This window comes from Bacillus rossius, chromosome 14, assembly GCF_032445375.1.
Source record: "Bacillus rossius redtenbacheri isolate Brsri chromosome 14, Brsri_v3, whole genome shotgun sequence".
Classification (NCBI taxonomy): Eukaryota; Metazoa; Arthropoda; class Insecta; order Phasmatodea; family Bacillidae; genus Bacillus; species Bacillus rossius.
Window position 1 is genome coordinate 3,801,475 of NC_086341.1, and position 17,691 is coordinate 3,819,165.

General features: G+C 40.1%; 1 protein-coding gene across 5 annotated transcripts in view; it reads left to right on the forward strand.

Annotated features, from left to right (window-relative positions):
* Window positions 1-17,691, forward strand: part of LOC134539034 (protein timeless) — a 64,796-nt gene that overhangs the window by 29,810 nt on the left and 17,295 nt on the right. For 3 of the 5 annotated variants that reach the window (XM_063380711.1, XM_063380715.1, XM_063380713.1), the window contains 9 exons: window positions 1,429-1,557; window positions 3,492-3,537; window positions 4,987-5,090; window positions 8,496-8,629; window positions 9,822-9,944; window positions 12,196-12,435; window positions 13,998-14,124; window positions 14,830-14,929; window positions 17,354-17,546. In XM_063380711.1, the coding sequence (XP_063236781.1) occupies window positions 1,429-1,557; window positions 3,492-3,537; window positions 4,987-5,090; window positions 8,496-8,629; window positions 9,822-9,944; window positions 12,196-12,435; window positions 13,998-14,124; window positions 14,830-14,929; window positions 17,354-17,546 (1,196 nt within the window). The remainder of the gene's footprint in view (window positions 1-1,428; window positions 1,558-3,491; window positions 3,538-4,986; window positions 5,091-8,495; window positions 8,630-9,821; window positions 9,945-12,195; window positions 12,436-13,997; window positions 14,125-14,829; window positions 14,930-17,353; window positions 17,547-17,691) is intronic. The other 2 variants (XM_063380714.1, XM_063380716.1) reach the window with 1 other exon arrangement.

Here is a 17,691-nt window from a genome sequence, read left to right on the forward strand (position 1 = left end):
ATATTGTAGATCAGATTAGACATTCCTGGCATGCAAGTTAAAAAATCTTTTACCAGTTACCAGTTGTAGTAGGAATTACAATGCAAGCGATTTCGGCGCCCCCACAGCTTTGCGCCCGGGGCGTATGCCCCGCTTGCACCCCCCTAGTTGCGGCCCTGCCCGCGTCTCTATGGTTCCCGCTCACAGGGCTAACTCCGGAGATATGAAATGTTGTCCTAGAAACTTGGGAAACACAGGGCAAACGACAATAAATTGGCTGCGAAACAGTAGCCGTCAGCAATTTCACATGTAGTATCTTACGGGGGATTTAGTCTCGCCAGCTTGGATTTTTCATTTCTCATTTTTTTTTTGCTATAATTCTAAGTTTGAACTATTTTTCCCGATTTTCTGCATGCCAAGACATGAATCAAATCTCCCGGACTTTATTTAACTTGTTGCAGCCACACATTTACCAACAGGATCCAGTCTGTTTATGCCGCAAAGAAGCAAGTTATTATTTTTTACGCGGGTGACTACAACTATCATCAGAGTGATGTTCCCATAAGCACGATGCATAAATTATGTCAATATGGAAACAATATGAAATTTGAATGTAATGCATTAATTATGCTTCTTTATTGTCATCAATAAATTCTCAAAATTCCTATTAACCAAGTTGCTAAATAGTGCAGCAAGACAGCGCGGACGCTGACTTGAGTTTTGCGTGTGTAAGGAGAATTTGGAAACCAAGCCCCATCAGAAGACAGTCTTCAAACTGCACTCAGTTGTGGGTTCGTACATGATCCGCTGTATGCGAGTGCATGAAGACGTCTATATTGTTTAGATTAAAACTAATTAATGATAGTTAATTGTAGCAGCTGAATAACAAAAAACAGTAAAAATTCTTTATAACTTTTCTGTATTGCTAAATTCCTTGATTATTTTTTGACGTGACAACGTCTCATAAATCGATGAACGCCGGCTGCACGCACGAATAGGTGTCCCGTTATTCTGTGTCCCGTTACGCTCATTGTACGCTTGCGCCGCATCTATCTCTCTTCCGCTTGATTGGCCTATGAATGTACTATTATATTAAATAGGTTAAGGCGGCCTTTTCAAAAGTAGCTTTTAAATTTAGTACTTTAACTAAACTATTATTTCACCAATGTTTTGTTATGACGTTGTCACGTTAAACTATCGTCCGTAAACCGACTTTACAACCATTTTTTTTTGTAAAATCAAAATAATAGCAATAAATATATCTTATTTTCTTAAAACATTTTTATTTCACGTGGTATTTTTTTTTTTCCCTCGACGATTCTTTTACAGGTTCGAGCGGTAAGTAAACGTACACGTCTTGTCTTCTCGTGCAAGCAGCAGGCGTTCACGTCGTTTCACGTAAATGTGACATTGTGTCCCGTCGTGGCTGAGGAGTGGTCCGTGTCCCAGGCGCAGGGCTCCGTCAACTCCTCGCCCGTGCTGACCTCCGACCCGACCTCGGACTCGTCGGACAACGGCGGCGGCAGCGTGGAGAAGATGAGCTCGCTCTCCTCTGCCGACTGCGACTCCGACTTCAAGGTGACTGTGGCCCGCCTCTGTGGCGTGGCTCCACGCAGGAGTTCTCCGTAGCAGCGACGGCCGGCTAGCGGCCTGCTGGTCGACTCTTTAACTGCATCGTTCGACTTACCTCGAATGCATTTAATATCGCTCACTTGCAGCAGGGACATAGCAGCAGTAGTGTAAAGAGATCCCATTTTCTCGCATAAACTGAGTGCTGTCTATCCTTTCTTCGTAATTACTTCATTGTATTCATTGATATTGAGTGAAAACCGGTTGTTTTTCCAATTATTTTTGTGTTACTGTGTAAATTTGGCATCATTATCACCATAAATGTATTTAACTGCTATTATTTTTGAAGAAATTATTCAGTATGTACTTTCCCGATTAATTTTTGCGGGGTAATATCGTGGGGGAATACAGTGCATGATATTACTGCGCATCACGTTTTTCAGTTGAAAATCGAAGCCTCCTTTTGATGTTAACAAATTGTATTGTGGCTTTGGTTAAAATCAATGTATGAGGGACGTTCCGAAAGTAAGTTTCGTAAATTTTTTTTCACACGAAAACTCTATTGCCAAAAATGAATGCACCATGGCATCATGAGCTATACACCTTGCACTATTTTCCTACATGGTCGCCACCGACATTGAGACATTTGTCGTAGCGTGCAGTCAGTTTGGAGAAACCGCTCTGGTGAAACTCGGTGCCCGGCGATGGAAGGAACTGTCGCACAGCCTGCTCCACATCAGCATTGATTTTGAAGTGACGTCCCGAGAGTGCAGCTTTTTACTGCAGGGACAACAGCTCGCACCTCCATTGGCGACCATGAGGTCAGCACATGTCTGTCTGCCATCGGGACTTGTGGTCGAATAACCTCGGGCATTCCGGTCTGCTGCTACTGTTTCCTCTTCGGCGCTCTGCACATGCGTCCTTCCTCCTTCGTTGACACTGCTTCCGTCGTTGAACCAGCAACGGGTGTGGATACCTATGGCGTTTGTTTGTTTCACGTGGTGTACCATCTGCTCTTTCTAAAAAAAAAATTACGAAACTTACTTTTGGAACTTCCCTCGTAGTTGTTTATTTAAATAAATTTTTGAAAAAAGTAGAAGAGAATAGGAAACAAATATTTTTAAGTTAATAAATCATTTTTTTTAAAGAACTTATGTTCACCATAAACCAAATAATTATAAAATTCATTCTGGTTAGTAGTCTGCACTAAAACTATAATTAAGGAATGTTTTTATGCTCAATATATTTTTATTACCTTAGTTGAGTGAATCTTGGGGATGTTCTTGTTCTTAGCATTGTTTTCAAAAACACGAAATTTTTCTTCGCATTGTGTTGTACGGGTTGCACCGTCACACAGTTGTGATTGCATCATAAAGCAGTGTTGCTGCAGGTATGTAAAACAGAAAAAATAGGGAAAAGTCGGGGAAATTAAAATGGTTAGGAAATACATGGAAAAGTCAGGGAAATCACCGAATATTTCTGTAATTCTTACTTGTGAGTACAAAATTAAACCGAAAATACCATTTCCGTCAACGTTCAGGCGCCTCAAACCCTGGTCTTTTCACTGTATACACAAATGGGATAAACTCATTCCCGAATGCTTACGTACAAGTTCGATAGCCTACATTCGATAGCTTTAGATGAATCTATAACTGTTGCATACAAACACATATATCTATCTAAAATGTTGTTAATGTTGCTAAGGTTACACATTCAAAAGCACATACGTCTTTTTACCCCCAAGAAAGCAACACCAAGTGAGCCATAGGATAATTTGTGTTTTGAACATTAGGGAAACTTGTCGATTTAAATCTGGTAAAGCTGTAAACATGAGGCAATTTTGGAATTTCAAGCTTGTAGCAACCCTGTAAAGGTCTTTGCTGTGATTAGTGAGCGACTGCACGGGAAGTGTTTGTCGTGACGCGGCTGTTTGTGTGTTGCAGCGCAAGACGAGGAAGCAATGTCGCCTGTCACCAAGCGATGACGGAGGTACGAGAGAATGTCTCAGCCCGGTCGTGTCTGCTGGACCAGAAAAGTCAAATTGTTCACCAAAAATGTTCTTAAATTTTATGTTTGTTATCAGTCAGGTCTTTTATCTTGTTAAAGTGTTTTGGTTCACAACAGGGTTTCCCAAATTGTGTGCCGCAGCGCAGCTGGTTTTTTTCTATCACACAATCACTCGCTCGATTGACTGACCTGTGTGAATAACTTAGCTAGCAACGTAAGAGATTGTAAGCATGCACTACCTTAACTGTGTTACACATACTGTTTCTATTGTGACATAGCAAAACTCCTGCCCTCTGCTAATATTTTAACTTATTTCCGTAATATTTTTTTTGTTGGTAATTAATTTTTTATCTTGTTTCTTTTATTAGGCATAGCCATTTAAATTATTGGCCAGGGTGACCACGGGATTGTCTCCCTTTTATTTCTAACTTTGTAAAGGAAGGTAACTGCGTAGTGCAAGGCAGTTGTCGCTCGATTGATGCAGCATGCGGTTGCGTCGTTGGCAACTCATGAAAATATCATGAGGAATATGTGAAGTGACCATGTAACGCCTGCTGGTCAGGACCTATTGGTACCGTGTATAAGTTTTATAATATATATTTTTTAAGGAAGTAATAAACAAAGGAAGTTAACTCATTAATTTTTCAAAATAAAAAAAAACTTTTCCAAGTATCTAATTTTGGTTTGAAGACGTAACTTAAAAATAATATTAAAGTTATTGCATACAAACATCAAGTTTTCAAATAATTTGTTACTATTTTGGGTTGTTTTGCCGGGCCAATCTGGAATGTAACACTATGTGCTCTTTTCTTCAACTCTTCTTTCCACCATCTAATATTATTTATTTATAAAATAGCTTTTGTTAATTAATATTTTCATTAATTTAAATTACAATTTTAAATTGTATAAAACAATTAAAATTAAAATGGAGACCTTCAAATCAGTGGGTTTGTGCTATTAAGTTTGTTTTAACGATTTTTGAGACAAACCTCATACTGGTTTTTGTTTTGGAGGCACCGTCAAAAACAATGAATAAGTTGAGGGATCTGCAGATGTAAAAGGTTTGGGATTCCCAGGTTTAAAAAAATGTTATTTTGGGTAGTACCAAAACGATAGAATGGTAATAAAATTCCGTTTTCGTGCTAATATTTTACATTCTAAGATGGGGGCTTGGATGAAATTAATTTTAAAAAATGAGTACGATCAGTGTGTAAGATGAATGCTGTAGTTATTTAAAGTGGTGAATGCTTCTTCCACCCTAGGTGAAAAATTTTTGACTTGGTTATTCGAGACCTTACCGTAAACCATGAGGAAACTGGCCGGCTCGTCGCTGTCGTGTTTACCACTCGCGAACGACGCGGTTGCGATCCCACCGGGACCGGCCCCCTCGGCCGCCGCGTTGTGATTGGTGCGTGCCGCTGGCTTGCGCAGGTGCCGCGATGGACTCGATCCAGGCGCTGCGCCCCGCCCGCAGGAAGGAGCGTCCCAGTGTCGACAGCGGACAGTCTTCCCTCCTCTCCTCGCCCGCCCGCAAGGTACGCAGCGAGCCGAGGTGTCGCCGTGTCACCAGGGGGCTCCGTTCCCGGGAACTCTCCCTATTGTCCTGAACACAAGAGTGTCCGTAAAAGAACGTCAAGAGTTTCAGTGGTATATTACAGCAGTTTAATTTGGCCATAAAGTGTCACAGTATGAAATTAACGGGAAAATATGTTTTCCGCTGCTTTGCAAACTTGCAAAGGCAATGCTTTATTCTTCCACACAGCAATGCAGGGGTGGAAAGGTAATTTGGTAAGCTCAACCTCATCAAGACATCCATGTCTTGAATCGCCAATGCTCAATTGCTTTGTTGCATATCTCTTCTAGGAAGAATATGGCAGAATTCCAGCCAACAGAAGAAATGAGGAATAGGGCAAAACATCTGAAAAAGTGATATTTAAATACTGCCAGTGGTGAAGTGTAGGCTACATGTGTGTGTGTAAATACTTGTATAAAGTGTTAAAAATTGTGATGTTTTGATTGAAGTATAGTTACTTACATTATGATGGAGTAATTTTCATAAAAATTGCATTTTTTTTTATTTTTTTAATGTACAGGATTTTACAGGATATTTTATGTTCAAAACGAGGATATTACAGGATATTTCACATTTCAATCAAGGATATTGTTTTCAAAGTGGTGGCAGCCCTGATTTAGACTATTTACAACAAATCATAAGGCACAATCCTATCTAAAGTCAAATTCTTCCCACACTTTGGTTAGCAAGTCCGGGGTAATGAAAGCAATGGCCTCTTCGATTGTGCGTCTCAACTCTGGAAAATCGTTAGGTAGCGGTGGAACGTAGACACTGTATTTTATGAAGCCCCGAAAGGATAAAAAAAATTGCATGGCGTTATGTCCGGTGAACGTGGAGGCCAGCGGGAAAAGAGCTCTTGTCGTCTCGACCATTACGACCAATCCAACGGCCAGGGACTTGGACGGTCAACCACTCTCGAACAAAGAGATTTCAATGGGAGTGGCTCCATCCTGTTGCCAAATAAAGTTTACAGGTTCCCCCTCTACTAATTACGCTCAGGAGTACCCATTTTGCGTAGGTGACGCACAGTTTATACTATTAAAAATTAAAACTGGAACATTTTTTTTATGGGCATATTGTATAAGTTGGAAATTTTTTCCATAAATTTGTAAAGAAAAAATGCACACCTGATTTCTAGTTTGTTGGCATTCCAGAAATTGCAAGAAAACCAAAAAATATATTCAGTATAGGGTACTTTAAAAAAAAAGTGTGTTTCACTCTGCATGTTGGAAAGTTTCTGAAATTTTACAATGGTGTAAAATCCTTTTTAAAAATAAATCGTTTTTAAGCTACAAATTAATGAGTTGCGAGTTGTTTGTTAGCCGGAAATGTTCTGTCAGTACATAAGAAAGTGCAACCGGCAGTGAAGAGAAAGTGAGCTGCAGTGATGGCGATAATGATAGTAACTGCGGTTGTTCATTTGTTACCTCCTAGTTTCGAGTTCAAAAATATCATTTAATGAAATATATCAGTAATTTTGATGTGTAACCATAATTTTAAAATAACTTGTATACAGGCTATGTTTTAAGTACATATATGTTTTCAGGTACAAACAAGATGTTTTACATTTAGTAACAGTTCAGGATAAAGTACTTTCATTATTAAGTACTAAAAATGTGCGTTTTTTTCAAGTTCGTTGTAATGAGATTTCACTGTATAATGTAATTAAAAGTGTAAAAAAAAGGAACAATAAAATTATTTTTGAAAGAAAAAAATTGGATTGAGAATTTTGAAAATACTTAATATTGTTGCATCATCTGAAAATATTCTATTCTTACTTTTAAGGAAACGTAACTAGATGATTCCATCTTGTTTTCAACCATCTTGTTTATGTCATCAAAGTTTTATGTATATTTTAATATTAAAAATGCTTGAAATAATAATTGGATTTTAGAATTGCGATATTTTTCTTTCAGAATATTTACAACTGTAATGATACTGTCAAAAGCCTTTCTTTTATGGTCTCAGAAATGAAAAAAAGTTTTATAACTCTTTGTAATTATCAGTCATATACAAAATAATATGTTTAATGATAACGAGCCGGGAAATAGCAATCCGGTAACAGTGGGTGCTATTTTCACTGTACTGCAATCTAAGTGTGAGACAGACCGTAGTCTGCGACACCAAATATTGTATTACATTAGGGATAGATTGGGAAACTGGTAAGAAATACGCGAGACAAGTGAATTCAGCGAACCTGGTGTGGAGTGTGTTTACGTTTTTAAAAGTGCGTGAGACTGGTTCCAGCAGTAGCATCTAGCGGCTTGGAGTGGGAAATAGCTAGAAAGCAATGCAGTGAATTGTCTCCCGCTTCGCCAGTGCCGATTGGCCAGCAGTTTCCCGTGTTGTCTCGTCACGATGTTTGGCTACACTCTCTACTCGGCTGCCCCCACGAGTGCCACCACATCAAATACACTAGAGACTGATACCGGACAGCTCCAAAAAAATTGTGTGAAAACCTCTGCATTGTTGTCACGTCAGTCCGATAAGATGGCAAATGGTATGCCCGGTATTAACAATGTATCTGTTTAGATACATATGGTACCAACATTATGGCAACAAAAAAAAACTTTCTTTTCTCTTGGAAAAACTTTTTTTTTTTAATCATAGTACAGATTTATGAGAGATATAAAACCTCCAGTTCTTAAATTTTTAAAAATTAAATTAATAATGTTTGACACTAGATTATATTATATATAATTTGACACTATATATATATAATATGTTTCTAGTTACACCTCTTGCCGCTAGGTTATTTTTCACACACTCGCCTGTGTTAGTATAGAGCTGCCCGGTGTTAAGCTGGGTTTACGATTGATTTCCTTAAGAATTATAACTTAACATCGAGCACACAATTAAGTCAAAACTACATTTTCCAGTTTATGATTGACATAGAAGTCGTTAATTCTAACCAATCACAGCACAAAACACATGGTCGGCCATTGTTCGAAACGGAGAAGCAGGTTTGAAATAGGTTATTGACAAATGGGATAGTATCTATTTTTCGAAATGGATGATGATTAAAAATGACAAATATACGAATTCTAACCCAAAATACTGCCTCGCTCGGTCCAATAATAAGACATAAACTTCCGGCTGAAAGGTTCCGGCTTGTTGTGATTGGTTGCTTCCCTTAAGTCTTAACGAAAAATATAAAATATAACCATTTCTGTTAAGTCTTAAGTCATCATATGGTTCGCACACGACCCGTCAAAATTCACACACGACAATCATAAACCATTCCACTAGTTTACATAGAGTCATATGGTAAGTACACGACTAAGTTTTAATTCTTAATTCTTAATTTTCAATTGTAAACCCACCTTTAGTCTCTAGTGTGTTTGACCACGTGTGTCGCTGTGCGCAGGGGGGCCAACCCGGCTGCCCCAAGTTGTCGCCGTCGCCGTCGGACGCCGTGGACTGCGGGTACGTCACGCAGGCTGAGAACCAGGAGTCCGTGTCGACTTCGAGCAACGAGGACGACGCGCCGGACTTCAAGAGGTGCGTGCCCCCGTCTGCCCTCGTCCGGGTCCGCGCGAATAAACAGTGGCTCTTTTCAATACTCCACTTTTGTTGACCACATTCCTGTTACGGAATATTTTGTGGTGTTTATACCCTCGTTGGCAACAGCAATTTTTTTGCTTAATTTTTGTGTTTTTTTTTTGTCTTTTTTTTGGGGGGGGGGGGGTTATTTTTTATTTTTTTAGTTTTTCTTCAACAGAAAAAGTTCTTAGCAATGGCATATGTCCAAAAACTTACATCAAGTCATGCACTCCCATTGCACAAATCTTTCAAAGATATTATTCCACTTCACTTCACCAGGTTTTTCATTTTATTCGAATCTTCGGTTGTAATGTGAAGATTTGCGTCTGATGTGGAGCTTCACGTTGGTTGCAAAAGTTTTAAAACATTGGAAACCCAAGATTCGCTCTAGAAATTATTAAAAAATATTTTGTTCGTTTTTTATACTTGTTGCTAGAACAAAGTTAGTCGCTTAAAAAAAAAAATCAAAAGAATGCACTGCATTTGCTTTTATGTAATGCTCGATAATATTATGCGTGATAATTTTTAATTTTTAATAGAATCGTATATAGACCCCAATTAGTTCAAACATTACAAATGTTAATAAAGATCGCAGGCTTTATGCGGCCATTGTCTGAAGTAGCTTGGCTTCTGGGTCGTAGCCGTGTGTTCAAGGCGAATACACATCACTGGCATTTCGGTGGACATTGCGGTCTCCATACCTAGCTCTGCATCCAACAAAAGACAAAGTGCACGTATAAGAAATATGAATTTAATTTGTTTTATCCTGGAGCTCATTGAATCACTAATGCTGGCCAATTAATTTTTATTGTTCAGAATGCGTTTGTTTTGGACCATTTGAACTCAAATTATTTTATGTAAAAAAATGCAGCATATGTATTTTACTGTTATTTTGGTGGAGTAAGTATAACAAAACATCTTTTACAAAATAAAAAAAAAATAACACTCTGGAAGTTAGACTGAAAATAAAACCGTAAAATCTTGTCTCTCGACCGTTGTGAATCAGTAAGTTCGAAAATATTGGCGGTGGTCATATCGTGTGCAGATGACCTACGGTTACTGTTGTTTTCTCAACCGTGCTCCCATCCGAAGGAGTTCCGACGCCTCGACTCGCGGAGGCTGTATGTAGTGTTGGTGGACCTGCTTGCAGGCCGGTCCACCAGAAGCCGCACATGGTGCAGAAGAGCCGGCCGAACAGCAGCAAGGTCGCCGGTCCCCAGGACAAGAAGGAGCTGCGGAGGAAGAAGCTGGTGAAGCGGAGCAAGACCTCCATGTGAGGGCCCTGGCGGCATTTAGTCTTGAGGGGGTGCCTCCCATTCCAGGTCATTTCATATTTACAGACAAACTTGTAGATTTTTTAAATTGTTTAACTTTTACAAAATTAATAGTATAATGATTGCATTCTTTTTGCATAATTAGCTGCCAAAGTTTAATTTTTTTTTGGTGGGGAGGGGGGGGGGGGTGCCTGAACAGATGAGAATTAACTGGAAAACAGGACTAAAACTTTTTTAGGTTTAAATAAAATAGTACTAGCTACTTCATGATAGGGTATGTTCATTTATTACAAAAAAAAAAGGGGTGGGTGGTCCGTAAAGTCAGGGTTTACGGACAATAATTTTACGTGATAACGTCATGAGAAAGCATTGATGAAAAAATTGCATACTTTTATGAATTTAATTGAATTATTATCACTGAATTATCATTATTTTGTGTAATACAAAATGATTTAATTGAAAATAACAATTTTTTTTTCATTGAATACTAAATAAAAGCAGTTGAATTTTTTTACGATAGTTTATATGAGATAATAATTTTTTAGTCAAAATTGTAACATAACCTATTATTACTGCACTCGCCGACCGATGCTACTTTTTTTTTAATAATCAAAGAACAAATTTATGAGATTATATCGCTAATCAAATTCTTAAAATGCAAGAATTAATTACTTTTTTTTGCCACGGTTGTTTTTGTAATAAAGTATGGAAACCACATTAACTTTTCACTTCACTTTATCAACAGTTGAAATACAGTTCACGTGTAGGTTGTCTCTCTCTTCTACTCGGACACATCGGCCGATGGAGTGGAAAAGAGATAGATGCGTCACAAGCCGATCGTGCCTCTCTATCGCTTGTTCCGCGCTCTCGCTTGCACGCTCGGCTCAGGCGGAACGTGACAATGAGTCATGCTTTTTTGTGCGTGCAGCCGGCGTTCATCGATTTATAAGAAGTTATCACGTAAGAAACTTATTTTATTTTGCTTATTTGTCAAAAACATCACAAAATGAGGATTTTGAAAGGCCAGGTAAAATTAAATAACATTTTTTGAAAAGAATTTCCAACCATTTCTTGAATTAGCCAGTAGGATTGCTGTTAAACCTAGAAAATTTTAGTCCTGTTTTCAAGTTGATTTTCTTTATTTGTACGCCTCAAAAACAATAAAAATGTATCTGACATCTTCTTATGCAAAAATTATGCGATTTAAATATTTTTTGTTTCATGGATGTTAATCCATTCAAAAAGTCTACATGTTTACCAGCATTTCATTTAAATACAAGACAATGACCTAATATGTGATGCACCCCCTTAATTGAAACAATACAGTAGAATAAATACTTACACATACTTATACAGCATGTTTAAAGTGTGCAAAAGTACGAGCCTTCAGCAGGGTTATGCTTTACGTTTCATGCGTTGTGGCAAGGTGATGAAAACTTCTGCATGACGATAATGTAAAGCGTCTGGAAAGAATTTTACCCTAAGCAAAAAAATTGGGACGGGCTAAGTCATGTGAAAGAACCAAGGTTTTACGTGAAAACGTGGCATTCTTCGATTTATTTGCAGGATTTTGTCAAAAGTATTACAATGACTTTTGTTTCAATATTTATTATCGCTATAACAAATCACACAATTTGAAGTTTGCCTGACTAGTAATGGATATGGGCTCGCTGTGCCTGCTGGCATTTTTGGAAAAAGCCTCAACCGGAGATCATTTTTGTTGCTCCCGCTGTTGAATTATTATCATTACAATAAATTGTTGAATTATTATGTCTGGATATATAAAAAAAAAAATGAGTTCTATGCATATTTACGACAGATTACTGTAGAGACACACACAAGTAGAATTGAAGGGGTAAATGGATGAAGGTGTTATGTTACTAAGCACTAAGTCCAGGGATGAAGGTGTTATGATGCATTCCATGTAATGGTAAAGACACCTTCCCTCTAACTTCAAAAATAACATACAATAGTTACGTGTTGATAAAGATGCTATGTACACATAAACAAGTAGCAAACAAATTACTTTCGGAGCCTTTTCCTCAGAACAATAGTTTTGTAACATAACACCTTCATCCACACTTGCCCCTTCATATTGTCTTTTGGGCCAATTATTACAAAAAATCAGAAATGGACGGAGGGGTAAATTTTATGATTTTCGTGAGTTTGGTTAGTTTAAAATAGGCCTGTTACGTTGAAACAGGGATATTCGGAGATAGCGGAAGGAGTGAGTGACGCGCGGGGCCGCAGGGTGAACGTGAAGGCGCTGGTCCACCACACGCCCATGGACGAGGACATCTTCCACCTGCTGAAGGAGTTCACGGTGGACTTCCTGCTGAAGGGCTACGGCTGCCTGGTGCGCGAGCTGTACCGGCAGCTGGTCGACAACGTCAGCGGGGCGCAGCTCGTCGACACCTCCCACTTCTTCTGGCTCGTCACCTACTTCCTCAAGTTCGCGGCGCAGCTAGAGCTCGACTTCAAGCACGTCAGGTAGCCCGCCCTCCACGCAGGGCCGCAACTAAGGGGAGGGGGGGGGGGGGCAAGCACGGCATACCACCCGGGCGGAAAGCTGTGGGGGGCGCCGAAATCGCTTGCATTGTAATTCCTACTACAACTGGTAACAGGAAACTCTAATCTGATTTACAATATAACGTCTCAACATATATATATAATGAACAAGTCTAGTGATTATACGGACTACTTTATGGACATAGTGGGTTCATGCATGGAAGGTACAGTAGCACAGAAACTGTTACATGTAGGCATGGAAAATGCTTAAATAGAACCATTTTTCCGTGGGAGGGCCCCGGACCCCCGCTTTATTGGTGTGGTATGTGCAAAAAAAGAGAGAGGGAGCGCATGAATCCATTCATGCCCCGGGTGCCAGAGACTCTAGTTGTGGCCCGCCTCCATGCGCCTCCTGCTGTACCTCTTCCCACGGGGGTACATGGGTGTATATGTTACTGGTAATGCTAGAAGAAGGATGTAACTTAGGTTTCATTATCCAAGTTTGTCGGTTAAAGTTTAGAATAATAACTGAAATAAATTTGTGTTCGGCATTTACCTGTGTACACCTAGGTCTACCCAGCGCTGACTGGGAAATGTTCGAAAAACCAACTGATTGATAACTTTAGTTTCATGCGATACCCGTTATTCAAATTATATCCCTTGCACCTTCTCCACCACCGCACAAGTAGTTGTGTAAGGTGTAGTTGCACCCATCAGTAGAATGTCTTGGTTGCAGCGTGGTGGAAGGTGCAGCCTGTGCTAATAAAACAATTTTTGACCTGTCAGGGTGTACAGGGTATAAGGTCACTTGTCTTCTGGATTAGGGGTTAAATGACATCACAGTACCGATTTAGGGATGCAGTTACTGCATTTGTACACACCAATCATCAACTTCAAACTCAACGACTTTTTTTTTTACTCAGTTCGTACATTTTAAGTTCTCGAAATTAAAAACCTAAACTTAAGATTTATTAAATGAATTCTATATTTTTAATAGATGAACCCAAATGAATAGGGTGAATTTTAATTTTAATTTTTTTTTTTTTTGGCCTTGCACTTTGTTGCTGTGCCGTGTATCCAGTGGCATAGCCAGGATTTGTGTATGGGGGGTGTTAAGAAGCATGCCCCCCCCCTCCCCGTATTAAAGCGGGGTGTCCGGGGGTCCCTCCCTCGGGAAAATTTGGATTTTAAAGTTTAAAATAGTGCTCTATTTTAGCAGTTTTCTGTTCTTAAATTTAAATATTGTAATGTTAAAATTTTTTTATTAATTTTAATATTGAAATTTGTTTGAGTGATGAATAAGAAATTAATTAAAGATTTGGTGCTAAAGGGGGGGGGGGGGGGTTTGAACCCCTTACCCCCCCCCCCCCCTGGCTACACCCCTGCGTGTATCAACTTCCATATCTGTGTTTTCGTTGTTTCGCCGGTGTCTACCGTGCGCTCTTGCCCCTGCCGATGGCGGCGTGCTCGCGGGGAGAGGGTTGTGGCTGGTTAGTCGCGCGTTGCGCTGAGCCGGGCCGTGTGTTGGTGTCGTGTGCCCGCAGTGAGGTGCTGTCCTGGGACGTGATGGCGTACCTGGTGTACGAGGGCGCCCACGTGTGCGAGCAGCTCGAGACGGCTGCCTTCTTCCCGGGACAGGACGTCAAGCCGTACCTCAGGCGGATGCACCTGGTGAGCGCGTTTCACGTTTCCTGCCTCGCTCCCGCCTCGGGACAGGATTTTTGCTCTCAGTCCAATATTGTTTTTTTGAAAGAAAGTTGGAAGTTGCTAATTTTCATTCCACACAGGGGCGCAACAACAGGGGAGGTGGGGGGGGAATGCAAGGGTTTTTTGCCCCCCCCCCCCCTCTGAAACCTTGAAGTGGGGGCAAACGGGGGCAAAGAAAGTGCTGTGTAATCAATTTTTAGATGATAAAACTGCTTAAATAGCACCATTTTCCACCTTGAAATACAAATTTTCCCCTGGGGAGGACCCCGGGACCCCTCGCTTTAATAGGGGGGGGGATCGATGATTCTTTATAGAAAGGTATATTTCCCCCCACCCCCCACCCCCTCCCCTTTTGGAAATTTAGTTGTTGTGCCCCTGGTTCCACATGGTTTTTAAATTTGCAAATTGGCTTATAATAGTGCGTTTGTTTCGGGGGTTTCCTAACTTTAATGTGTGATTTTTTTTTGTACGACGTTCAGCCTTTCGTAATGTGCTTTGTAAAAAACAGCTGAATTGATTTGCTGAGTAGTTCATCCGAAAAATGATTGGCTTTACGTTTGTCACACAATGTATCAGTTTATTTTATTTTTTTTTTTGCATTGAAAGGGTTCAGGGCAAAGTCGTCAAGCGGGCGGGAGGATCGACCGATGGCCGAGTGTTGCCTTGCAGGTGGTGACGGCGATCAGAGAGTTCCTGGAGAGGGTCACCGCCTTCAAGAGAATGCCGCACCTCAGTCCCGAGAACAGGGAGCACCTTCAGAAACTACAGCGTAAGACATCTCCCGGCTCGGGTGACTTTACGACGTTACGTAGGAGCACGGCCACGGTAGCGTCGGCTGGGATCGTATTTGCATCACCCTAATGTTGGGGTGTCCTCTGATGCTATATTATTGCAGTTCAGTTTAGATTATTTACAGCAAATCATACATCAAATTGTTGGTAAACTAACCTAGTTTTTTCTTACGATGGTTCAGTGTGTGCACCTTTAGCCTATACGGCACACATCCAACCTAAAGTCCAACTCTCCCCACACTGCGGTTAACACGTCCGAAGTAATGGAAGCAACAGCCTCTTCGATTCCGTGTCCCAACTCTGGCAAATCATTAGGTAGCGGCGGAACGTAGACATAATTTATAAAGCCCAAAATGAAAAAAAAAATTTTTCGGCGTTATGTCGGGTGACTGTGGAGGTCAGCGAAAAAAGAGCTCAATCATCTCGACCATTACGACCACTCCAACGGCCAGGGACTTCGATGTTTAATGTTTAAACACTCTTGTACAAAGAGATTCCAATGGACAGGGCTCCATTCTTTTTCCAAATAAAGTTTACAAGTTCATCCTACCCTCTACTAATTACTGGAGACCGGAAAAATTCGCGGGTTCAATGACCTTCAGGATACACTCCAATATCCACTACACTTTCGGGCAAATGCCAACTGTTCATTGGCTGCTGACTTGTGAGTCGTCTCGACTGGGTGGCCTGTGATTCGACACGTCTATGAGTGAGGGTCTCTAATTGGACCACAGTTATCCAGATTAACAGTGAACCAATGGCAGAAGCAGCTCTAAGGTATAATTATTTGAATTTCAGCATAACACGAAATTAATCCGCGAATTTTTCAGGTCTCTACTAATTACTCTCAGGACTTGTCATTTTGCGTAGGTAGCGCTGCGAGTGAGAAAACAACAATCGAGTACTCGCGCATGTTGTCATCTTAAACTGAGTGACTCTTTTATTGTGACAATGAACAAACACACTACAATGCTTAGAGTTTATGTTATTAAAATTTATGACTGGGATATTCATTCATGGACATACTGTGTTCTAAGACTTGGTGCAAAATAAAGTTGAGATTAGCACCTTGTGAACACACATCTGCAGTAGGCCTATTCATTATGTGACCAACAAAACTCTTGAGGCCTAGTGTCAATTACTAGAATTGTTTCTCCGTACGGAAATCATAAGTATGCATAATTTGGTTCTCTGTAAACTGATTGTGAACTTAACTGGTGTTTGGACCTTTTATTTCTTGAAACTATTACAGGTCTGTGAGTACTTGAAAAATATTTGATGTTTGTTAGTAGGTATTTTGATATTCAATTCAACATTTAAAATATAAATTTTTTTTTCCAAATTATTTGTTACCAATAGATAGGCATACACAATGTCAGACACATTCATAAAAAATAATTATTAAAAAAAAAAATTAACTTTTATGAGGCTAAGATGATTGATAAAATTTGATTTGTACTGCAATGTTATTTACACTTTGTTTTATATTTAACATATAATTAATGATTATGATTTAAAATTATTAATATTATTATATTTAATGTATGTAACCAGATCAACAAAACAACTTTGAAACAAAATTCACTTGTTCAGCAAAATGCATTGCCAGGTTGTTTTCTTTTTTTAATTTCCTTTATTTTACACCTCTTTGCTAATGTTTCCATGTATATTACTCTCTTTTTTTTATTTTAAAACAGGGACAATAAATATATGCAGCGACTTTTTTTTATACTATTTAGAGAGAATAATAAATTTAAAGAAAAAAAAATTGTGTTATCTTTACTAAATGTTCTCTGCTATAGGGTAAAGCGCTGCTTTATTGACAAAACACCGTAATAGTTCATAAATTTTGCAAAAAGTATCTACAAATTATATATACAATCCTTCCTCATTTAACGCTTTTTCCATTGGTGAAAACCGTATCGTAATCCGTTGTGTGGTATCCGTTGTATGGTTTAGAAAAAGCAGGGAAACAGAAACAGACTGCAACTTTGTTTTATGCTATTCAGAGATTTTGGTAATGACTTCATCAGTGGCGTAGCCAGGATTTGTGTATGGGAGGGTGTTAAGAAGCATGCCCCCCCCCTCCCCTATGTATTAAAGCGGGTGGTCCGGGGGTCCTCCCCCGGGAAAATTTGTAATTTAAGGTGTAAAATAGTGCTATTTTAGCAGTTTTCGGTACTTAAATTTAAATATTGTAATGTTAAAATTTTTTATTAATTTTAATATGAAATTTGTTTTAGTGATGAATAAGAAATTAATTAAAGATTTGTTGCAAGGGGGGGGGGGGGGGGGGGTTGAACCCCTAAACCCCCTCTCCCTCTGGCTACGCCCCTGGACTTCATGCTAAATGAACTACGACATGTGAATGTATCACGTGGTTTGTCGTTGCCGTGCCGCAGTGAAGGTGGCTGCCATGGAGGACCTGAAGGGACTGTTCGCCCTGCTGCTGGGCCAGTACAAGCCGGGCGTGCACAGCAAGCAGTTCCTGCAGGACCTGGTCGTGACCAACCACGCGCTGATGCTGTTCCTCGACGACGTCTACAAGCAGCCAGAGTACCGCGGCCCGGCCAGCCTCGGCCAGCACGTCGAGCTGTGAGTCCGCGTCCGAGTCCGCTGGTGAGGTGGACGGGTGTCAGAGTCCGCTGGCGAGGTGGGCGGGTGTCAGAGTCCGCTGGCGAGGTGGACGGGTGTCAGAGTCCGCTGGCGAGGTGGGCGGGTGTCAGAGTCCGCTGGCGAG